The 26,392-nt window shown below is 31.3% G+C and overlaps 1 protein-coding gene across 2 annotated transcripts in view; it reads right to left on the bottom strand.

Moving 5' to 3' along the window:
• Positions 1–25,979, bottom strand: part of ABCC9 (ATP binding cassette subfamily C member 9) — a 190,340-nt gene extending 164,361 nt beyond the window's left edge. For both annotated transcript variants that reach the window (XM_074268855.1, XM_074268856.1), the window contains exons 1-5: positions 25,842–25,979; positions 10,498–10,656; positions 6,892–7,033; positions 4,106–4,227; positions 2,579–2,745 (exon numbers count right to left, since the gene is read on the bottom strand). In XM_074268855.1, the coding sequence (XP_074124956.1) occupies positions 2,579–2,745; positions 4,106–4,227; positions 6,892–7,033; positions 10,498–10,639 (573 nt within the window). In that variant the 5' untranslated portion in view covers positions 10,640–10,656; positions 25,842–25,979. The remainder of the gene's footprint in view (positions 1–2,578; positions 2,746–4,105; positions 4,228–6,891; positions 7,034–10,497; positions 10,657–25,841) is intronic.
• Positions 25,980–26,392: the final 413 nt, after the last annotated feature.

Genomic DNA, 26,392 nt, shown 5'->3' with positions numbered 1-26,392 from the left:
AATACATAGAGATTTCTATGTATTTCCTGGTGAAAAAAAAAAAAAAACATCTTAATACCTCCCTAAATAGTACTTTTGTCAGAAGTTGAGAAGGGGAATTAGTTTTTAAAAAGATTGAGAATATGCTAATAGTCACACAAAAATACTATAACTGAGGCTATAAATCAGTTCCACCGTTCTGGAAAATAATTTGGAATTATATTATACCCAGTGATCCTCCATTAGACAGATTCCAAAGAAGTCAAACATAAAAAAAGTTAGATATATTAAAATGTATTACTTTGGGGAATAACAGAGAGCTAGAAAGGAGGTAAGTATCCAACTGAGTAATGGCTGAAGAAGGTATAGTATAGGAATGTAATGCAAAATAATTATGACATAATGACAGGTATAGAGAATTCAGATTAACTTAGAAAGACTTCTAGAGATTGATGCAGGATCAAGAGAAAATATACACAATTACTCCAATTGTGGAAAAGAAAACAGTACTGAAAGACTTCAGAACTCAGATCAGCATAGTGAGCAGATATAATGTCTGAAGACTAATAATTTAGGTTGCTCACAAAGTAGTTGGATATGTGTAGAATGAGGGATACATTTATGGCCAGTGTTATTTATTCTGTCTTACAAAGTAGGATTCTGCTATATAATTGTATATAATTGTAATGTAATGTAATGTGATTGTAATTGTAATGACCAATTTTGGCCCACAGAAGAATTGAGAAAATACATCTACCTCCTTTTGCTGATGAGGAGAGGGACTATTAATATAAAACACTGTTTATATATTTGGACATAATTAATTTAGTCATTACTTTTAGGGAACTATTTTCCCTTTCTTTATAAAATATTTAAATCTTTGTTATATATATATATATATATATATATATATATATATATATATATATATATGTATATATATATATGTATATATATGTATATATGTGTATATATATATGTATACGTATATATATATATATGTATACGTATATATATATATATATATATATGTATATGTATATATATATATAAATGTTATAAAGAATGGTTCACTAGGCAGAGAAGGAAGAAAAATATATTCAATATATTCAAAATTTAATGTGATTTTTAAAACAAAAAAATACATATAAAACAAGAAAATTAAAAATAAATAGAAATATTTTATGCAATGTGACAGTAGGAAATATCTATAGTACTTCAAAAGCATCAATAAAGAATCATTAAATCATTAACGAAAAAAGAATGTCAAGAGAGACATCACAGTATTTATCCTGCACTCATATAGATTCAAGTCTTGGCTCTGATATTTATCTTTGACGACTTACTTTGCCTAGCTATGCTTTTTTATAAATGGCAATAATCCTCTTTATGCTCCTGTAACTATAAAAATTATTAAGGTTCTATAGGAATATGTTACCTGATATATCATAGATCAGTTTTGCAATGGCCTGGTGATGCCGCATGTATCTGCCCTTTCAGAGATAGTCTAAAATAATGTCACTACTCAGCCATCACTGCCTATCTTCACACAATTCAATGAAGAAGCTTGAATAATTGTTTGGCTTAATTTAATTAATATAGGCTATTAAAATATAAATTATATAAATATATATAAATGTAAAAATTAGAACTTCAAAAATCCTCAAGATTTGAATATGCTTTATATACATTGAAAATAACTGTGCAATTGTCAAAAAAAAAACCCTATAATTTTTGCAAGTTAGTTATTGTAAAAAACTTCATAGTATTCAATGGTCAGTGATTTCATTAGTTAGCTTATAAATAAGATTGAGAATTTACCTAAGCATAGTAAGTTTCAATAAGGGATTCTTTTTAAGTAATTTTTATAAATATTTTATTGCCAAAAAATTTTTGCTCTTCTTAATAGGTAAATAATTATTTTGTAATAAGTTTAGTTGTGGTGGAACAGTAAATCTCCTAGTAGATACCAATACAAATAAAGAGTATTTTCATTTTTTTCCTCAGGCACAGAAATGCCTTGTCTCCTATATGATGGAAATCTTATTTATTATTAAAAAAAAAAAAAAAAAAAGAAATTTATTGTCCAGACTTAACATGGCTTTAATCAGGTCTAATCATTGGACTGTCTGATCTTGGTCCATTTTTCTTAATTACCCATGGTATATCTTTCCTACAAAAGAAATGCTCTTTTGGAAATTCAGCAGTTTCAAAGTATACATATCCATAACCCACTATAAAACAGTCTAGCGGGAGTTGGAATCAAACACCTATATCTGATTTATACTCTGTCCAAGGTACTATATAACAAAATTATCAGGTATAAAACTATATAATGTACAACAGCACGGTCCCTGAAGACATTTACGGTGATAAAATAATTTGTACAATGAACTAATGAAGTTTTGTCCCATGAATATTCCTCTTCCTCTCTGCCTCTATCTCTATCTCCCTATCTCTCTATCTCTGTATCTCCATCTCTCCTTTTCTCTCAGCCCCTTCTCTCTCTCCCCTCCACCCCCACCTGATTTCAGAATAGATTGTTCTGATTGGAATCAAGATACCTATGAAATGAAACAAAAAATAATAAAACACTTACCCTTACTCTAATGACATTGATCTCCACAGCCATCAATAATCCATTGAGGATGACCATCATTCCAGTGATGCAGAAGCGAAGTTCAGATACTCCCAAACCAAGCTGACAGTACTTAATTAATTTTATTGTTTTTGTGATAAAGGCCATAACCCAATAAAGAAAAAGGGCTGAAAATGCAATAACAAAGGTGTTAGAGTATTATTTTTAACTTAATTAAGGCTAAAATGAACAGATAATAATAATTTTCTATAAAATGTATTGAAGTGTTCAACTGGATTGGGGACACAAATACCAAGGAAATGAGATCTCATTTGATCACAATTACAAAAGAAATGAGATCAAATGAGATCTCTTTGAAAGTAAATCTCCATAGAGAAAAAGAAGCAAAAAGGGATTTAGTAGATATAAAGCTGGTCTCAAAATCAGTGATTCCTCAGTTCAATTCTTACCTCCTACATACTCTGGGCTGTGTGGACATAGGCAAGTCACTTAGCCTCTCAGTGTGCCAGGCAACTCTCTAAATCTACAAGTTGAAGATCAGGTGCTGAGCTACACTGGTAGAGAAATGAAACACCTATGAAACCACAGGTCCAGACTAAAGAAGAAAAGGATGTGTATGATCTTCCCACCTTCTCGTAATATTTGTGCTATCACTTGTTGCTAAAGGAAGTATTTCTTAAAGTTGCAGATAATAAATTCAAGAGATATTTTCCCCCAATTAAAACTGTTATGTTATGTTAATTCTGTCATTTCCCCACCTGTGGCACTAAAATATTATTGTACATTACACTCAGGCTTTTTTAAAGCATGAATTAAGGGAAAAGTATAGCTTAAATTTTAAGCAACATAGTACACTTGTCTCCATAGATAATGCCAATAGTTTTGTTTTTTATCCCCCATAAGAAGACTGGATTGATCATTAGAAGACCTGAATTCAAGCTCTCACTATTCTCTGCAATGTTTCTATATATCAGTTCTCTCCTGACTCTAAGAAGATGGCTCTTTCTATTGTGTCATACTGTTTTCAGGTATAATCTGTATATACTGCTACTATACTAGAGGCTTAGAACCAAGAGTTGCATGAAAACATAAAGCAGGTATAAAATGAAAATTGAACAATAGGAGTTTCATCTTTTTAATACGCATGTATTCTTTTTGCTGTATACCCATGAAATAACTAATTCTTTTGCAAAAATAGAGAATGTGGGAGGAGAATAATGGGAGGCTTGACTTACATCCAAAATCTCAGATGGCATCCTATTAGGAATAATCCTCTAAAACTTAAAAGGGAAAATTGAGTTGAATAAATGAGAGCAATTTTTAAACTAAATACTTTATTGAAAACTTATTGGATATAAGTACAACTATATAACACTTGCTTTATAATTTTAGTTACTTTAGTTAATTTCAATAAATAAGATATAATTTGGGTTTTTTTATTGATTTGAAAGCATTTGGGGGAGGGAGAAGATGAATTAAAAAAAAAAAACACTTTACTTTCCTGTATTTTAAAACTACTTCGCTTACCTAAAAGCAACTTAGGAAAGTTTGATGTTTCAATATTGTGATAATAAACTATAGATGTAGTAGTGGCCACAAATCCCATGACAGCAGGCATGAAGAGATGAAGGTGACGAGATTCCATTTGTCTAAAAAAGAGAGTAAAATATCAGTGCCCAAACTTATACTGTTCATCTTTTCATCTCATTTTATTAGTATTCATGTTGGTCTCTCTTTCAATTTCATTTCTTGAATGGAAATCATTGTATAATATATAATAAGATATACCTATACCTAGCCTGGTAGGTAGTTGGATAATTAACAATTCTTTGAATAAAAATAAATAAATAAATATACACACAACTTAAAAATTTCCTCAGCAATAGGATCTTGGGAAAGCATGCTCCTTATTATGAAATTTTTCTGTTATCCTATTTTGAACTAAGTTATTACTTTTCTAACCTCCTCAGATAGCCATATCATTTATATCCCAAGGACCTGTGCTATAATAATAACAGCTTACTTTAACTTTTAGCTTTTTAAAAAGTCTAGCCCCAATACATTATATGGTACTGGACAAATAGTATAAGCTTAATAAAATGTATTGAGTTATTTACTTCAAAGGACTGCATCTGCCTTAAAACCTTTGTGTTTTTGCAATCTATCATCTAATTTTAGAGAATCAACTGATTCAATCAACTGATCACCCTACCAATCAAAGACATTACAACTAGGTGCTGCAACAGGAATTCTGTTGAGATTGATTGAGGAGACTTGGTTATATCTTGGGAAATTTGTATGAAACCAGGAAACTAGTTTGGAAATTGGAATTTGATCGTCTTTCTACATAATGGCAAGCCATTTTAACTAGCTCCCTGAGAAGGAATTGTCTGCAGGGGAGAGGAAAACTCCAGCCTTGGCCTTGGATTTTTTTTTCTGGCATCCCTCAGCCAAAAAAAAATGTGAACTTGTGAACTTCAAAGGAACATGGAATTCTGGAGTTTCCATAAGCAATTTAGTCCTAGAAGCTTCCTAGAACAGCTGATAGAATAATGAAAGGTCACAGCAGGATTTCTAGAAAGAGCACTGCAGAGAAACTATAGTATGCTTAAAAGAGACTTCAGAAACACCCCACAAATGAGAGAAAGGAGATATGAATTACTCCTTGATCATATATGATCTCTGAGCCTTAGCCTACTTTCCCTAAAATTCCATATATATTTATGTAAAAGTATGATAGACTTTTGCACATAAGTTTTGTAACAATTCTTCTAAATGCAAATTTTATAAATAACCTTTTCAAAAGCTAATTAATTCTAGCTAACTAATTATTGGGGTAGGTAGGGGAAAGCACACAGGGCTTGTGAGCTATAGTATCAGAAAACCTCTCCAATCTCTCAAGGCTACTGCTAGAACTCTAAAGGAAGATGGAGCATTTTTACCCTGAGGCCTCAGATTGACAGTATAAGTAGTCCTAGAGCATGCACAACACAATGATACCTCAGTGAACAACCTAGAAGCATTTAACAAATCAGTATTAGCAAATAGATAGTTGAGTCATTTCTGAATAAATAACTGATGAGACAAAAATAGTGGTCCTGTCTTAAGGACATATATCTATAAGAAAAGTGAAGACATAGACCCAGTTAAGATAAGTTGCATACTTCTGCTACTTGAAGCATCTGATCATTTGTGAATATGGAAGAAAAACACATGTTGATTGCAGCCATGGGCAATCTAAGGGTTAATGAGTAAAGGAATAATAGACTGATAAAAGAAAGCCAGTACTGTGGAGTCCATGGGTCAGGTACCCATTACCTGGTCACTGGTATGAATGGTCCCATCCTAAACATCCAAAGTTGGTCAAGTACAGACCAGTCTTTATGTCTCTATTTTATTCAAGCCAAAATTTAAGCTTTATCCCTTGGCTAAAATTTTAGAAGTCTCCCCTTTCTCTCTTATTTTCATAGTAAACAAACCAAAGGATAAAGTTGACTGGGTAGTAACATATTTTAAAGATGTGAATTTAGCACTTTTCTTTTAATAATTTTAAAGCTATTCTCAGATTAGCTAAATACGTAAAAGTTTTAGTACATGAACATAATTTTGTAGACAAGAGGTAAATTTTTAGTATTTTTACAGTCTCTGAATTTAACTGCTATAATATTTATTAAGGAAATAACTCTTGGTTATTTTCAGGACAATAAAAATAGTAGTTACTCCATACATGATGAAAATAATTTCACAAAATATGTTTGTGGTATAGAATTAAATCTAGAAAGCTTTTATGGATAGTGTAAATATGTAAATTATATCATTCTCCTGGACTTTAAAGTACATGCACCTTTTTCACTTGAGAACTAAAGACAGAGGAAACAGAACACTGTATGAGGGGTATAGAATTTATATAAAAAGGGAAAAAAAATCAAAAAGTTTGAGCAAGCAGTGATAATCAGAGGAAAGAACTGAAGAAATAAATATATAAGTAGCAAAGATCTCTATATGCATTATGTGTGCATATAAACATGAAAATTAGAAAGAAGAAAAAGTTATATACTAAGTTTGGAGAAAAGGAACAAAGTAAGTGGCAAATATTCAAATCAAAGAAGTACTAACAAAATTTTTAAACAAATCATGTCCAGGAAAAGGACAAAGACATATTTAATGCCATGATATGACGAGGATATTAGTATTGCATCTGTTCCTCCTTATGACTTATGACAAGAAGATCCCACCTTTTGTTGCACTCAACTACATTCCACATTTATATATCTCCCAGAAATCAAATTATTGTTAGCTAACTATTGACTTACGCATCCGAAACAATGCCCTCTGCTATTTCACAAACATGCACAAATAGGAGAGCAAATGTAAGAATCCATCTCAGGTTATGTCCAGGGAAATGAAGCCAAGTGTTGTGATGAATTTGTACTTTTGAACTTTGACTTCCCCACCCTGAAAAGGGAGGAAAAAGGAAAGGTTTTAATAAGGTTAGAATGCAATATGAAAATATTTAGCCAAATATTTATAAATTGTTTCTTTAATAATATAAAAACTATCATTGAATCATTATTGTTCAATTAATGAATTGGCACCTCTCAAGAATAATTGCTACTTATTTGGGTGAATATTTGGATTTCATATTTATCTCTATTAAATTCCTTTTACTTGAGAAGACAAGAAAGTATCTTCCCAATAAAATATATAACTTTTCCTTCACCATTATAAAATAATTAATTATTCAATGTATATGAAGAAAAATATCCCCAATTTCTGATTAATATCTTAAAAACCTCTCATTAGCAAGGAAATCTAAGAATATTATATTCTGTCAATGACAGATAAAAATATATTCTTACTTAGGAATCAAATTATACAATCTTATAAGGAGGGCTTTCTAATAATAAATTTTAAAATAACAATTGCATGAATTTATGGTATATATATACTTATTGAAAGAGGAATTGCAGAGAATAATATGCACATTGTTTCTCCAGGTGCAGTTGTATACAGCATTCATTTTCCAGAAACAACAAATAATGATTATTAGTTCATTACAAAGCTCAGCCTAATAACTATCATAATAATAGTTATCTTTTATATAATACCTTATTGCTGTTGTTGATTGTCCTTCATTCTTAAAGAGGACCATGAAATCAGAGAAGTGGTGCCATGACATGCAAGTGAATTGGATTTAAGTTAGGGAGGGCTGTGCAAAGTCATCAGCCTCACTTTCTCCACCCGAGTCTTCATTTGTTTAGTAGCCAGATATATGTCAGGACTACTGGAGATGGCCCTGGATCAAATAGGAGATCTTGACCTCTTAAAGCTAAGATCTTCAACAGGTCTCAGTTTGATTGAGGCTGCAACTATTCAGCAACTAAAGCTAGATAGCAATTGAGGCAAAGAATTTCCTCTTTTACCTAGTCCAAAATTATCTAAATAAATAGATAAATGAAATAAATGAATGAATGGTTCTGGGAAGAGAAGACCCTCAAAGTTTCTGGCCAAAACAGAAATAATTGCTATTTACATTCCATCTGAGATAATCAGGACCCAGACAAATGACCAAATAGGGCTTGGTAGATAGGTAGTACAACAGATAAAATACTGGGACAGGAATCAGTTCAAATCTTGCCTCAGACACTTAAAAATTGTATGATCCTAAGCAAGTTACTTAACTTCTATTTGGCCTCAATATAGTACCTACTACATGCCAGACACTGTGTCAAATGCTTAACCAATATAATTTCATTTGATCTTCATGAAAATTATCCCCCTATTACAGATGACAAACTGGTGAAAACAAACTAAAATGTCTTACTAAGATCACATAGCTAGTAAATGTATAAATAAGCTATATTTCAACTCATTTTTCAGTATCCATCCATAGACATTGTTTTCAGAAATAAATTACTATATAGTCACAAAGCATCATTATGACATTTATAAAAATATTTCATTTCTTAGTTTTCTCAAAAGCATTTTTATTTTAATATACTGTGTAAAATTTTTATTCTTTATCTTCCCCTCAGATTTTCAATTCCTGAGTCTAAAGAAAAGATCTCCTAAATTTCTCTGCAAATTTCTCATTTAGCATAAAAAATGTACTTAATTAAGAGTTTCCAAATTTGAATATTAATGGTACTTTTAGTTACCCATGCAATAAATGCTGCTGCTATGTCTACCTGAAGATAATTATCTCATTTTTTCTTGATGGAACTATGCACTTTAGCACACCAAGAATTCAAGCTTTCAATTAATTATATCATTGAGACTTTCTTTTCAGTTTTAATTTTTCTAATATGAGTAATTTGATTCCAAAATGAAAGCACTTCTCCACCTGAAACAGAAACAGTTCAACATTCTTAGATTCTTCTAATTATAGAGATCTCTTAAACTTTAACCATGAATTGGGAAGGCTTTTTCTGGTGGTGGTGATGGTGGTGGTGGTGATAGTGAGTCATTTTAGCTGTGTCTCTTCATGGATACATTTGGAGGTTTTCTGGCAAAGGTACTAGAGTACTTTCCCATTTCCTTCTCAATTAATTTTACATATGATGAAACTCAGACAAATAGAGTTAAGTGGCCTGCCCATGGTCACTTAGCAAGTAAGTGTCTAAGGCCAGATTTGAATTTAGGAAAATGAGTCATCCTAACTTCAGACCCAGCACTCTATCCACTGAGATTCTTAGCTGAGGGAACCTTTATATATTCCCTTGGTTAGATCTTTCCTATGTCCCAGCCTGATGCTATCAGATGCATTGTAACTCTGGAGGTATTAAAATCTTAGACTTGGATACAAAACATCAGCTTCACAATTACAAAGTTGAAAAATCTGTGCCTAGAGAAAGATACAGGTTTTTCCAGATCCAAATGGGACAATAGTATGCTATGACAGCCAAGATAGTTAATACAATCTTAGAATTCATTAGGAAAAAGCATAATGCCTAGAATAAAGGAGGCAGCAATCCTACTTTATACCAGCTTTTTCAAACAACAACTAGTTCTGATTCAAACTACATGATTTCTAGGAATATTTTGGGAAGGATATTGCTAACCTGGAGAGTATTCAGTAAAGATGAAGTTTGTCTTATTAAAGATAGACTTAAGAAATTAGAGTAGTTTAACACAGAGAAGAGTGGACATGGGAAGGTGTCCTAACTAGTATATTCAAACTTCTTAATACCATCACTCAAAGAATGATTAGCTTGATTCTTCAAGGTCCCAAGGGCCCAGTAGAATAGAAAGCAAAGGATGAAAATTATGAAAGAGGCAAATTTAGATATGAAATAAGGGGAAAAAAAACTAAGAAATTTATGAAAGACCTGAGGAAACAAACTACAATAGCATTATATTCTAAAATTAACTTAGATGTTTTCCTCTACATTTACTAATGTAAGCACCATGTATGTTTTGTTATTTTTATATTTATTTCATATATATAGATATATAAGTTTGTTGTTTCCCTATCCATGTCCATAAGCTCATTGAGATCAGAAGACAGTGTTTCATTTTTGTCTGTTTATCACTAATGTCTAGCACAGTATCTAATATTGGGCAGATTCTTAATGAATGTTGAATTAAAGTCATAATTATCCTTAATGTAATGTAATACATTCCCTTTTGTAGGTAAACAATCCCAACTTCTTTACCTTTTCACACATCAGTGAACCTACTCTCCTCATCATTTTGGTTACTTTTTAAAAAAAAAATTTCCTTACTTTCTCCATCATAATTCTACATATCATTAAAGTTATTTTACCTTTACTATATCATATACCCCAAAGTATAGAAAATTATATTCAAACATTAATCAAATTTTCTAACAGTTCTTACATTTTCTATTTTAAGGAATCATACTAAGATTTTATCAAAACTCATTTGTGGACAATAGATATGTATATGAGAATACTTACCAATGAACAATATTGGAAAAGTAATAAATAACAGGAAGACATGAGGGACCAGATTAAGGGCATCCACAAAACAAGCATTTTGTAATACACCCTCCTTGATATCATAAGAAGAAATGTTGTCACCACAAAAAGAAAGGCTCATTTTTTCCCGTTGATTTTCTGAAAAAGGAGAGAAAAATAAATTTAAAGGAATAATATAATATTAAAACATTAAATTTTCTTATGAGCTTCTCAATTTTTAGATCTTAGGATAATAGAAATTTATAGACAATGAAAAGGGGAAATATCTATAATTGTCTCTTGTAGTATCCTTACTAAGTCTATTTCAGAGAAAAGAATAATCTACAGAACTCATTGATTTTAAGGAAGAAAAAAATGGGGCTACAAGGGAAAGAGAAAATGGTATGTTGATTACTGAAGAAGCATACAGGGATAAAGATTTCAAAAGTATGAAACCAATTTAGTTTAAAATATAACTTTTAAAAAATATATAACATTTTATGTAATAAAGTATTTGAGCAGAGATCCAATGGGCACAAATCTATGGACATGAATTTTCCTATCAGAAGGATACCAAGCAAAGCTTTTTTGTGATAGCAAAGTATTGGGAGAGGGAAGTAGAAACCCATCCATTGGAAAATGGCTAAAAAATGTAATAAACAAATGTACTTTTAAGAAATGTCAAATCTAATCAGTACAGTTAAGCATGGAAAGAATTCCATGAATTGATGCAGAGTGAAGTAAGAGCCAAGAAAACAATAAGCACAATGACTATAACAATGCCAAGAACCATTATAAAACAACTGAAACTAAACATTTGAAAATTACATAGAACAAGATTATCCCCAAATATAGATATTAAAAAAAAATCTTCCCCTAGTCCATTACTGAGATGGGATATTCAAAGATATAATTGAAAATATTTTCACATTTTTTATATATTCTTTACTTTTGTTTTTTTTTCTTTAAAATATATTCTTTATTACATAGGATGGCTATTTGGGAGAAGAGAAGGGACAGAAAGGAAAACAGGATTTACAAAAATAAAATATATCAAAATTTCCTTTAAAAGAAATCAATATCAAAGCTGACATTTTTAAAACATCAAAATCTATTAATGTTTATCTAAAATGATTAAAGAAAAAGCAAATCAAGTTGCTAAAATCAATTGAACAAAGTAAATTTACAATAAAAGCAGAGCCAAAAAAGCCAGAGGAAAATCTATTATTACATTATATGGTAGCAAAACCATGAATCTAAAAGGACATGGATAACAAACTACAAAAATATCAAAACCAAAAAAAATTAAGTTGATTAGTCAAGTCAGACACCATGCTAAGCACTAAATAGAAGCCAAAAAAGAAAAAAACAAAATAAATTTGCAGTCTGATGAGAAAGACAACATGCAAACAACTGTGCAAAAATGAGATATATACAAGACAAATTAGAGATAATCTCAGAAAAAAGTAGCTGAAATTAAGGAAAACCATGCAAGGCTTCTTGCATTAGGTAGAAGTTTAGCCAAGAAATGAAGAAGCCAAAAAAAGCCAATACATAATGCAAGATTACAAGTACCATTAACAACATCTATCCTAACCAAACTGGCCAATAAACCCAAATGACTCTCTAAAAGGAAAAGACTCACAAAAATAGACTGGGTTAGAAAAGTTATACTCAATAGAGGAGAAAAAATGAAATATACCATTTTCAACTAATGAGAGCTTTGTCTGAAGGTAAAACAAACTAAAACTATGCAACTATCAATTAAATCGCTTCTTTCAAAAGTATCATTCATTTCTACTTCACATATAATTCTATGACATTTTTAGGTTCAATTGATAATAGTTGGGCTTTAAATTTAATATTTAAGGTCCCAAACTCTTAATGACTATGTAAATGGATTTATTTACCAATAAAATAATTTGGCAAATAGATATCATAGAAAATTGTTAGTTGTGGTTAAATCAAGTAATTGTTGCCAATTAATTAATCAGTTTTCATTTAATGGAGAAGAGAAATGTTGATTTTGACATTTCTTTCAAAGGCATGTTTTGGCATGCAATTGTATCTATCATCTGTCTCAGACTAGTCTGTATCTCAAGATCAAAATCCTTGATGACATATCTCCTAAATTATTTGGAATAAATCATTTTCTCCCCTTTCCTGCTTTCTCTTATGATTCTATTTCTTTTCATTTTGTCTATTAAAAGGAGTCTAGGATAAGACTCAAGCTCAGATATTGTTTTCCATGATTTATAAAACAATATTTCTAAGTCAAAAAAATTCATATGTCCATAATTTTTGAGAAGGTAAGATTAAACATTTTAGACAATGATCTATCTCATCTGAATTTTAAAAGGGATACTGAAGACTAGAAACACTTGTCAAGAGCTTCAGTTTTAGTCTAGTTGCCACCAGCACTAATCAAATTTTGAGTGACCTATTCCCTATTAAATCTTGTCTCAGAGAGAATAGTTTCATAGCCATCAGCTAGAACTGATTTGGCCCTGAATATGAATACTGATATGAATTCAGCATCTTACTATATCTTTTCAGTTGGAAAAGCCAAAACTTAAAATGAATTAATAAGATATAGTCCAAGATTATTGATAAGTATATCTGAGGTAAGTTTAAAATTATTTGGATCTTGTTTTGTTTACAAGATACTAAAAATATGAAGCTCTTTGATAATGAAACAAGGTACAGATATCTAAACAACCTAATCTCATAAAGTGACATTGAACACTGACATTGAAGTCATAAAGGAACATAAATGGGAAACATCCTTTTCTGGATGTATTTACAAAAAAATCTCTATCAAGTTTTATCAAAGAGAAATTAATATTTATGCTATCAAAAATTTAAAAATAAATACAGAAGGTAATGTGATTACAATATTTAAATCAGAAATGGAAAAAGTAGAGAGAAATCTTTAGAGCAATATTACCAAAAATTGATGCAACATTTCTGAATAAAATTAAAGCAAAAAAGACTATAGTAATATATGCAAAAATTATTCACTCTAACCATTAGATTTATGTCAATATTGTAGGGATAGCATAATATTGGTAAATAGCTAATTGCATAAACCTGAGATTGGCTGCAGTCAACTTTGGCCCACTGCCTCTTTTTATGTAGCCCACAAGCAAAGAATTTTTTCAATAATGGTATTTAATAAAGGCATTTCAGGAGGTAAAAAACAATTTTAGTCCAATGGCATACAAAAACAATCCATAGAAATTGGGCTGTAGTTTACTGATTCCTTTGAAATAAACAAACAAAAATTCAATGAACATAACAATGACCCTAACAATAAATACAGGATTTCTGATTCAACATTACATTACAAACTAGAAAATATAGGCAAAGTTTTATTTAGATATAACACCTATGAACAAATGTCAGTGTCATTTGCAATAGATAAGTTTTTTTAAAAGAGAAAACTTTTACAATAATTTCATGAGTAGGGCAAGGATCATCTTTCCACTATTATTTGACAGGTTTAGAAATGCTAGTAATAATGAAACAAGAGAAAGAAATGGGAGGTATGAACAATGGGAAAGAGGAAACAAAATTATTTTTTTAATACATGAAAACTTGAAATGATATAGCTTCAATAACATATTATAATAGTAACAATAATACAAAATAAATCTAAAAGCTTTGTTATTTCCCCATGGAAGTCAATATCCTTATTAGTTTGCCTTGGTGTTTCCATTTTAGGTAAAAAAAAAAAATGGAGACTACATCCTTATAAGTTTCAAAGAGTCAAGAAAGTAAGAATTCTGGAAGTCCAACACTGTTGCCCTAAGGAGCAAAAGCTAACCTTTGGGAGTGACCTAGCATTAGTTAAAACAATCATAGAGCAGTAATGACACCTTCAGAGATGAAGTTAATAGAATCAAGGTATATAGTAACTGAATTAAGTCTAAACCAACTCTCCCCAGAGATCAAGGTGAAATAAAAAAGAGTGTTCTCCTGAAATGTTGGGAAAATGTTTTTACTTTTGTTGTTTCTATGTCTTCAAAGTAAATTACATTTTATAAAAGTTAAATGATGTTAATTGTTAAATGAAACTGAGGTGTTAATCATTGATTGATGATTAATAACAACTGATGAGAGCTCAAACTTATGGCAATAGAGAAGAGATATCCCAGCCTCTTAGGGTACCCCGAAAGCCCTGAGGCATAGATGTGGCTGACCTAGCTCAAGAATAGTCAACCAGAAAACATAGCCACTACATAAGCATCTGTCAACTGACCCAAGTCCCAAATGGACATACAAAAACAATATATTTTTTAAAACTTTTAACAACCATTGTAAAGTAGCTATTATACCAGGCATTGTGCTTAGTGCTTTATACATATTAACATATTTTATCCTCACAACAACCTTGAAAATAAGTGCTATTACTATTCCCATTTTTCAGATGAGGAAATGAAGGCAAATAGAAGAACCTGACTAAGATCACATGGCTAGTAAGTATCTGAGACCATATTTGCAGGATTGTTTTCCTGACTTCAAATCTAAGATTCTATCCACTGTTCCACCTAGCTGCCTTTAATATAGACAATTACAGTATTTCTCTTTTTCTGTCTTTCCATTTCAATCTTTTTTCCACACATCCTTCATTCAGGTTCTGTGCTTACTTAGTTCACCTAACATGGAGATGCCCATGTGGAAAAAGAGTAGAGACTTGTTTCTGTAAAAATATGCCATACGGGCATATTTCCTTACTTGACTGGGTAACCTAAGTAGACTACATCTTTAAAACTGCCAGTCTTGTATTCTCTCTCTCTCTTTTTTTTTCCAGAAGCATGGGGAAGGACAGTGAAGGTTTACCTACAGAAGAGGTGTTATAAACTAGGATAGATTTCCTTCTTTAACCCTTCTTTTAAGCCCTCTGGACCTGAGAACTGGGTATGGGGTTTTGCTGTTTCCTTTGTCTTTTTAGTTCTAGGTTCAGGTCACAGAGTCTCTGGATCCAAGAGCTCAAGCCATGGTAATCTTGGAGGCAATTTTCCATGCTGGAAAATAGAGCACCAGCCCTAAATTCAGGAGGACCCGAGTTCAAATCTGGTCTCAGACACTTAACACTTCCTAGCTGTGTGACCCTGGGCAAGTCACTTAACCCCAGCCTCAGCAAAAAAAAAATGTAATTAGGGTTCAGAGCATCTCTCAAAATTGGAGAATCCAATTGACTTGAGCCATTGCCAAGCCCCAAACCTCCTGAAGGGTACCAGAGAACCCTGGAAAAGAAGTAAAATGAAACACAATTAGCCAAGGTAATCACTGTTGAGACAGATGATCAAAGAAAAAAGAAAGACCTCATATTTGGTCAAATGTTCAAAGGAGTATCTTGTGGTAGCAAAAATAAAAACTGAAAACAAAGTAGATATTCAGCAACTGGAGTGGGAAACGTCTACACAAATTGTTGCTGTATTAATGTAATGGAATATAAATGCTTCATAAGACTATAAATATGTAAGGAACTTAAAGAAACATGGAAATACAAATTTAAACTGAAACATTCTGAAATAAGCAAAACCAGCAAAACATAATATAAAATAATAATAATGTAAATGAAAAAAATATTAAAGTAAAACTGAATAGCGTGTGATTATGGTAGCCAAATGTCCCAGGATATGAGATGAAAAAAAAATGTAATTCCCTCCTTTTGTTAGAGAGATAGGAAAATATGGATATGAAAGGCTGCATATAGTGCCAGTTATGGTCACTGTCAGGTGGTTTATTTTCTCTTTAAGAGAAAGATTATGGAGTTGGATTAAAGGATAATTGAGGATAGCTAAAAATGACTGATTTTAAAACAAAATTCATCAATAAAACTTCAGAAATAAAAATATATTTTAAAAATCTGAGAATGAGCATATAACCAATGTATTAAACAAATTGAAAAAAACTCTGTAGCACTACTTAGAATAATATATTAAAAGTTTGCATTTAAAATTCACTTCATGAGTCTACAAACACAAGAAGCTCCAGTCACGTAAACTACTATATGCCTAAGGTGAATTTGTCAGAAATCTTTGTAATCTAGTAAACAAGTTTGGTAGGAACCAAAGTAGAAATTCAAGACCTTAGAGAAAAACTAAGGATTATTAAGCTAATTAACAATGAATTAAAAATGAATAGTATTTGCAAGAAAAAAAAGATATAGAAATATTCAAAGAAAAAAACAGTTGATATCACACTGAACAATCAATAGTAAAAATAGTCTCATTGATGCTCCCCTTCAGACTCATGAAGGAAAGAGTCCCCTTATATCAAAGGAAAATTCTGAAAAATAACTATAAAATAAATGCCCTCTTTCTGTCTCTGTCTCCCCTCTCCCTCCTCTCTCTCTCTTAGCTTGTGTTTATGTTTCTCTCTCAACTAAGTATCATCAAATTCATAGTTACTTTATTTGGTTATTCACTTCTGATGGTGTTATTACTGCTCCAAAGATTTATTTGACTTATTTATGAAACTACTTTCAGAAAAAGGAAACAAACATCACAAGAAAAACAAGTCTTATTATTTAATATTTATGCTCTCTTCTTTTTTGTTTATGATAATTCCACTAATCACACATCTTATTCATAGATTTTATCTTAACTGGCTTTTGACTATATCTAAAAGTCAAATCCACCCATAAAGGGCAAGGATTTGTCATCATCAAAAGTATGATTTTTCCTTGAGTACTTTTTCCTGATATTCTATTTATATTTCTCATATCATATTCTATCTTGTATTACTGTTAATTACTGTTAATTGCATCCTCATCCTCCCTATTGGATTATAACTTTCATAAGTATCCACTACAAGTATTTAATTAATGTTTACTAAATTGAATTTAGACCTTGAATTGAACTCCAAAAGAACAATACAATTCAAAAAATGTTTGGAGTTTTGGCAACTTGGTTGCATCAAATGCAAAGAAGCTCACAAGATTACCACTTTGATGTGAATCCATTTTTGTTTAGATGAGAAGGCAAAGATGAATTTCAAAGTTCCCTTCAGACTCTACATGTCCATACCTACTATGTGTATCTATAAGGATGTGGCTAGGAAAGTGGAAGAGATAATAAATTTGTTCTTCTCTATAGTTTTGTCTAAACATTTCACTTCTCCAATGTACAACATGTGAAAACAGAAAAGGATCAAGGTTTGAAAACTAGGGAAGTCTTGACCTATAGAGCTGTCTTGTCTTCATTGGCAAATAGGTTTGTAGTCAAGCCTATAAAAATTAAAATTGAGTGTTATGTGAAATGTCCATCAAAAGCAAGAGAAACCCACCACCCCCAACCCTAGTGATTAGGAAAATGAATCAAAAAGATTATAGTCTTGAGCCTAAGAAAACTTGTTACCAGGAGTTAACTCTAACCTATGTTCATAACTTTAATGTTTGAGGCTAAGAATCTCCTTCTGGAGAGATGAGAGAAAAATCATGACTAAATTCTTAGAGGAACAAAAATGTTCACTTCACAAGTTAAAAATTAGGTTGAAAAGCTTATTTCCCACAGAGAAGTCTCTTTTGAAGACTAAAATAATGGTTTCTGCCCCTTCTAAAGGAATATGAAAAAAATTGTATGGGTTTTAAGCTAAATGATTAATTAAGCACCTGCTTCTTTCCTGGAGAAGGAAATGGCAAATCACTCCAGTATCTCTGGATCAAGAAAAGGCCAATGAGGTTACAAAGACCAGGACATGACCAAATGACTGAATGACAACAATTTTTCTTAAGACATAGAAAGCCAAGGATTTTAGCTGACCCACAGCATCCAAGAGCTAGATCAGATAGAGGTTGTGTCCCACTGAACAGCATTCAGTCTACCACAATCTGATAGAAATCACACATATGACTAACAGCACCCAAAAGCATTGCATGTGGCAGATACTATGAAACCAATCAGCAGGAAGCATACCCAAATCAAGGAGAAAAAAATATATATACTTACACACAGTTAGATACAGAAATATATTTCACACAACAGAGAAACAGGAAGAAAAAGGAGAAAGGGAGAAACAAAGAAGAAATTCAAAAAGACAGATTTGGAAAAGGATTAATCACAAGCAAAACAAACTCTTATCACTAGTGGATCATGAAGAATGTTTTAAAAGGAAAGAAAGAAAAAATAACAACCTAGGACTGGGCTCTGAAAAGGGAAAAAAGTTGAGGGGTGAGGGAACTAAAAAAAAAATTGCATCAAATCTAGACTACAAATGCTGAGTACATTCTATCTTGGTCACCATCCTCTCCATTGTAAAGAGAATCTAAATCAAAAGCAAACATAATATGAATGAAAAAAAGTTAAAACCTTTCCAGTAATATCAGCAGTAAAGCAAGAGTGCCCATTTCAATATTGTTGAATAACAAGAACAATAAAAAGAAAAAGAAATTGAGGAAATAAGAATTGGTGAAAGGAAAACAAAATTATTACATTTTGCAGATACTATGGTATACTTATAGAACCCAAGAGAGTCAATTAAAACTTAATTAAAATGTAATAACTTTAGTAAGGTTGGAAGGAATAAAATAAGCCTATATAAGTCATCAGAATATGATCATGTATATTGCCAAAAAATCTCAACAGGAAGAGATAAATTCCATTAAAAATGACTACAAATCATATTAAATACTTTCAAAGTTACCTTAGAAAGACCACACGGGAATTACTGAATTCAGTGACATAATATTCTAGAAAACAGTCTGAAAGAACAATACTCTACACCACATATTATGATTTAGACATAAAGGGAGATATAAATTAGATTAATAAAATTATAGATCTTTGGAGAGGGGAAAAGTTCATGACCAAAGGTACTAATAGCCAAATGAAAAAAAAACAGTGCTCCAAATCACCAATAATTAGAGAAATGCAAATTGAAGCATCTATCAAGTTCCATTCCATACCTAACACATTAAAAAAATAGAAAATGGAAAAATGATAAATGTTAGAAGAGCTGTGCAAAATAAGTATATTAATTCATTGTTAGAATTATAAAATTATTTCAGCCATTCTACAAAGCAGTTTGGAATTATACTGAAAACTTAACTAACCATTATATATCTATTCCTATTAAGGAGATCAAAGAAAAAGAAAGAGGATCTATATGAGCAGAAACATTTATTGTAGCTTCTATTATGATGGCAAAGAAATGGAGCCCTTTTTGTGTGTCCACCAATTGAAGAGTGGCTGAACAAATTATATTAGAATTATAATACTATTCTGTTGGGCTCTATGACATACTGAAGGAGTTTTCTGAGAAACCTGGGAAGATTTGTATGAACTGATCCAGAATGAAATATGCAGAACACTGAGAACAATTTATATAATAATAAATAATGTAAAATTAACACATTTTAAAGATTTAAGAACTTTGATGACACAATAACCAAACATGATTTCAGACCTACCTTTTCAAAGAGAGATGACAAAATTTGGGTACAGATTGAAACCTTTTTTTTTTTTTTTTTTTTTTTACGGGATACTATAGAAAATTATTTTGTTTGCTTATATATGTTTTACAAAGGTTCTGTTTTTTTTTTTCTTTTAATGGGAAAAAGTGGAAAAGATCCAAAATCAATATTTGTTAACTGAAAAATCTTAATTTAAAAGAGACAGTATGATGTAGAAGAACTTAACTCAAATCCTACATCTGTTACTTAATGCATAGCATAGGTCTCAATTTCTTCATCAATGAAAGGAGAATGCTGGCCTAGATGACCTTGAGGGTCCCTTCTAGCTAATAAAAAAATCTATCAATCCTATGTGCTATAATACTCAAAAAAGCCAGATTATCTCAGAATCATGCTTTGGTATCTGCAATAAATCAAATTCAAAATTCACAGATATTATAGTTTGGAAAACTGCACCTGCCATGAGGGAGAAAATTTTGAGTAATATGAAAATATCCTCACATACAATAGATGCTAGAAAGGTAAATTGATATATTGATCCTACCTGCAATTTTATAAGACTTGCCCCTTCTCTACCAACTCAAAAGGCCTTCCAATGACAATATTAATTATATTCTAATTAATTATACTTATAATTAAATATGTAAATATATACTAGTTAATTATATTTCTAATTAAGTTCTAATTGATTGTATATAAAATTAGTTAGAAATAAAAATATATTCATGATTCTTTTACAACAAAAGAATACAACTGCAATGGAGCATCGGCCTTGTCAAGAGGATAAATAATGTGTTAAAAATAGGTTGGAAATTACTATGAAGTAGAAAAAAAGGTGAAAGAACAAGGAACAGAACAGCATCCTAATTCCATAGTCATTCAAACAATAAAATAGTAGTTATTATAGATTATAGAAGAGTTTATTTCAGATCCATGATATATTGAAAATATCACGGGGTTTAGGAACAGAGGACCTGAAAATAGTTCACATTCATTATCACTTCCCCTTGCATAGTTTACTAGAGTTAGCTATGTAGGGCCATCCTACACAGAGTCATAGATCAGGAATCAGGAGGCCCTGAATTCAAATTCTACCTCAGAAGCTTACTATCTCTATAGCTCTGAACAACAAGTCACTTAATCCTTCTCTGCCTCAGTTTCTTCAGAAGATAATAATAGCAACAACCTCCCAGGGTTATTCTAAGTATCAAATAAAAAATATTATGAAGCACTTTGTGTCTGACATATAGTAGACACTCTTTTAATGTGAGTTATTATCATTATGATTATCTTATTTGTCATCTTATGACTACTCCCTAAAACTTCCTGGGCCAAAGTTTCATCTGTAAAATGAAGTGATTGGAGCAAATGATTTTTAATATCCTTTACAGTTTTAGATCTATGTTGTTCCAAGGTTTTTTGGATTAGACAATTTTGAGATTCTGCCACATGAAAGGGAAATATACACACATATGTATACACATACATTCATACACATGCATATACATGTGCAAATATATGTCTATATTCCTCTAGTGGTCTTAAAAGTTCTTTGGTTTAAATTTGATATACCAAAGGTTTTTTTTTTAATTTTCTATAAAGAAGTTGTCCAACATTTCCTGAAGTCACCAGAAGTATATAAGATTCTAAAATCACAAAATATCTGTTTCTCTATTTTATGTACAAAACTTCACTAACTTCAGAGTTCAAACTTTTTAAGATAATAAACTGGAACATCAATTAATCTCTTTTCTTCAACTTTTAGAGAACAGCATAGAAAAGATTGGGTATAGTGGCTCAACTGTTGAGTCATTAAGGGCTACTTAAAAAGAACCCCTATTAAGTCATCTAAGTATTAACAGCTTCTCTTTTCACTTTTAGTACATGAGTCACCACCACCTCTTTATACTAATATTGCCATCATCTTTAAAAAGATACTTCTAAAATGTAAAAAAAAAATCAAGATAAGGTAACATATTTGTTAAAAGGTAACAAAACATTATTGCTTTGAGCTGGAAAAAAAAGAGAATTAAAATATGGCTTGAAACATGAATTTTAAATGAGAACTATTCCTTTCCTTATTCTTATACCACCATTCATTCTTTCACTGTGAAATTTGTCTTAGATTGTTACTTTAATTTAGTAAAAAAAAGATATTGGGAGAATTAAAATATACTTACACAAATGTGTAAATGATTCAAATGTAAGGAACTGGCTTACTAGTTACATAGCATTCCAATAATTAGATGGGACAGGTGTTGTCTTTCTTTAACTAGATTTTAAAACTTGAAATTCATCATTGTTACTGCTATAAGAAAAATATCTTGAATTCATATAACACATTTTTAATCATTTCTGAATATTGCATGCATTGTATCGTAGTCCTAAAATATTCTCCTGGAGTAAAATGGGATTGGATTTTAGGATGAATTAAGAAAATATAAGAAAACATAAATTAAGAAATATAATGACTTGTCAAATTTAAAAATTTTAACATGAGGTTCACAAATAGGACTAATGATCAGGAATCTGAGATTCAAAAACCAGGCAACACGGTCTATAAATGTTATGTTCAATTTAAATCATCCTTAATTTATTATCTAAAATATCAGAAGTACACTCAAGCTTCTTCACATTATTAACTTAAAGATTTAATTTCTTAATTCAAAGATTTAGTTTCTTACAATTTCAGCCTTATCAGCTCACATATTGTCTTTAGCTCTCAATCTGTTCCTTCAAACCAAATCTCTCAGTTAAATTTCCCCTCCCACTTCCTGAAATCCTCTTTCCCTTTTCACCCAATTATTTCTTTCAAAACTCCATCGACATTAATACAACCTAAAGAATCATTAGTGGTCATCTGATCCAACCTTTCCCACCCCTTAAATTTAGGAAAGGGAAACCTTTCTAATAGTTTTTGTATATATTTGGATGATAGCATCGTTTCACCCTCTTCCTTTACAGAATCATTGATTAAAGGAATTTAAATATTTTTTCCCAAGACTCTGTTTTCCAAATTGGTGAATCTCAGTATACTTTTCATCTCTCTTTATATGAAGGGCTTCAAACAAATGGTAACACACATGTCAAATACTGACCAATGATCAATATATAGGAAAGAACATCAAGCAATAATTTACTATTTTCTCTACTGAAAAAGGTCCTCATGGACAAGGACAAGTTTTAATAAATACATGATGAATTTTCATCATATGAGTATAGTGAGTAATATCAGAAGATGTTAGAGCTGAAAAGGACTTCTGAAATCACTTAATCTAACTATTTCATTTACTAAGAAAGAAACAAGGAGTCAAAGGGAGAAAGGACTTACCCATGAAAATACAACTGATTTGTTAATACATTAATCTAAGTCCCCTAGTTCATCCTTTCCATTATACCATCATTAATATAGATATAGATATAAATATAGATATATGACTGTGCCCATGTTGGGCATTGATAGTGAGGGATTCATATTAATAATATTGTTTGTATATTTAGCAAGATCCTCAGAGAATATCATTCAATGTTCACATTCAACATTAATTGATGACAAAGATTATCATAATAACTGGCCATCTCTGGCTACAAACAAAAATGGGTAAATTCTAGGAAAAACTCACTATTCCTTTAGACAGGCATGTGAAAGATAAATGGGAGACTATAACTCTAGTAAAGGATTCTTTCTATTTATTTTGGTATACCGTCTACTCTGACCACATAGCTAAATAGGTATTCAGTAAAGCTTTTACGTACTGATAGGGACTCCCTGAATAACTATGAATTGCATTGTGGTTGCTATTCAGGTAGCAAAATCTCTGTTTCTGAGTAAAATTGACATTTTTCAACCACACACATTCCTTTGAAAAGCTTTAATGTTAGAGATTGTCATTGACCAAGTAGTCCTACCTCAATTTTTTTTTTTCCCCCTGTGAACTGCTAGTATAGTAAAAGGGCATAATCCAGTCCTCCTGATGAATGTCAAATCATAAAATACAAGTTAATTTCATACTTTTGTAGGTTTTTGATGGCCCACAAGGAAAAAGATTTAGATTTACTGAATTTTAAAGACATATGATAAGAAATCTAGATATTTTTGATGAATGATAATAGCTCTTTTGGGAAAGTAGGTGATATTCATTTTTTATTCCCAAATTGTAAGATATACCAATGAATAAAGTTTGGTTTTATATATATATATATATATATATATATATATATATATATATATATATATAGGTATATAGATATTAAAAATATATATATATATAAATATTTCAATCATATTTACTTTAAAAATTAAGAAATGCCAAATATCTTTGGGATATTTGGAAACACTGATGTTTTCAAGCAATATTCTTAAATCAAGCATGTACAAGGTGTCCCAGAAGTCTTTATGACATTTTAAACATTAGTGTGACTAAGATTTCTGATACATTCTGAATAAAAAATGTAGAGGCATGCATTTGAGCTCATTTTCAACAGTATCCATAACCTTAAATTGGGGACAGGGAATAGGTGGGATAGACCAATATAATTACTAAAGGTTACCACTTTTTTAAAGCATTATTACTATTAGTTATATTCCTTAAAAAAAAAACATAAATATTTAAAGTCTAGGGACCTAAATTCAATTTTTGCTATCAAAATACCATGTAGAAATTACCATATCACTTGACTCTTAGATTTCTTTATTTCTTCATCTGCAAAATGGGAACAAGGCAGTCTCTGAACTATAAATTATTGTTTCAAATTTGTAAATAAGTATAATTTGATAATCATGTCATTTATTTTGTCAATAATCTCTTCCATTGGACGTGCAACACATAGAATTAAAAAAAGAATCCTCTGAAGGTTGTAAAGACCAAAGAGAAATATTATTGTGAACTATCTTGTTAAATTCTAAGTGTAAAATTATTATTACTGATATAATTGTCCATTCTTCTCCAATACTTCACATAAATCATTACTTCTGAATGAGTTTCTATTTTCAAGTATTCTCACAACCTAGAATATTATCATAAGCAATATTTAAAAATCTCCTTCTTCTATACAAAGTAAATTTGTATATAAGTTATGCAATTCAATTCAGCAAATATTTATGGCTTTATCTATACTACAAGTCATTGTGCCTATTCAGAGATTATCTAAATCTCTATAGGTGTGTACAGTTTTTAATATAGTCTTCTTCATGGCTAGAGCTTCTTCAGCAAGAGGTTGTGGAAGCATAGTGCTCAATGTTGTAGAAACTATCAACAAAAGAACAAGTAAAGTATTTTTAAAGAAAAGATTATGGAATAAATGTCTGAGAATTCAACTGTGATGACCGCTAGTCAAAATAAACAATAGTTAGCTACTTGGCAGCCTGAACTCAGTTTACTCTTCTGTTTTTAAATGACTGGAGAGGGATTCCAAAACTCTCAATTTTTTAAAGTATTAAAAAAAAAATACAAGAATTGGCCACACTAAATACCAAAAGTTAAAAAGCAAAAGGCACGTCCACGTGCTTGCTATTATTTGAAACCACTACGGGGACACCTGTGCTGCTACCTAGTCCATGAACACTAGTTTACTAAATTTTCTCAAGATCTTGTTTCCAGTCAACACAACCGGAGTCCAAAAATCCCAAACATTGGAAAACGAACCGAAAAAAGAATCATTCCACGAAGTTACAGATGTCAAGGGGGAGCGGAAGAGAAGCACCCTGAGACTTCTGAATGTTTTCCATTGGTTCAGGAGAAGCAGCTTTTAAATTTCGCATCCCCCCTCATTCTTCCCCTCCCCCAAGGCTCCGCGCAAGCCCGCACAGGGTCCGGTAGACAAAATCACAAGGGTTAAGAAAAAGGGATGGGGGTGGGGAAGAAAGAAAAGATTAGACCCATTCCCAGTGATTGCTAAAGTTAGATCAATATGTGGCGCTTACCTTTAGTCTTAAAAGAATTTTTAAGAGCCCGTGTTGCCCTCTTACTATAGAAGTATTAACTCGGATGGTAGAGTTTGCCTTCACTAGTGAAGCACGTAGAGCCCGGCCACGAATTATTTTTAGGGTGGTCTGAGATCAGCTGCTGCCTCCTATCGAGTTTCTAAATTGCACGAAGTGCTCTCTCGCCCAGACAGACACTGTTGCTTCAGAGGCAGGAAATGGAACGAGAGACATGGAGCGAAAGGCATCCGATTTAAGACCCCCCTCCCTCCATCCTCCACCCCTACTCTTGTCCCAAATCCTGATCGCCTCCTTTCTAGCGACCCCACTTGAGTTACAAACTTTCCAGGGTTAAATGTTCTCGGAATATTTTAAAATTTAAAGTAGCATTCCTTTGCTAAATTGAGTTAAGCTCTGAAAGTCACTCACTATGAAGATTCTCACGAGTGGTGTTTTCAATATTAAAGACATATCTATAGTACTGACTTGTAACGTGATTTTTAAAAATGGAATCTCTACGTGCATGTAGACCCATTGTCTTAATAGCCACA

The sequence above is a fragment of the Sminthopsis crassicaudata genome, chromosome 5 (genome assembly GCF_048593235.1).
Source record: "Sminthopsis crassicaudata isolate SCR6 chromosome 5, ASM4859323v1, whole genome shotgun sequence".
Lineage (NCBI taxonomy): Eukaryota > Metazoa > Chordata > Mammalia > Dasyuromorphia > Dasyuridae > Sminthopsis > Sminthopsis crassicaudata.
This window is presented reverse-complemented; position numbering and strand designations above follow the sequence as displayed.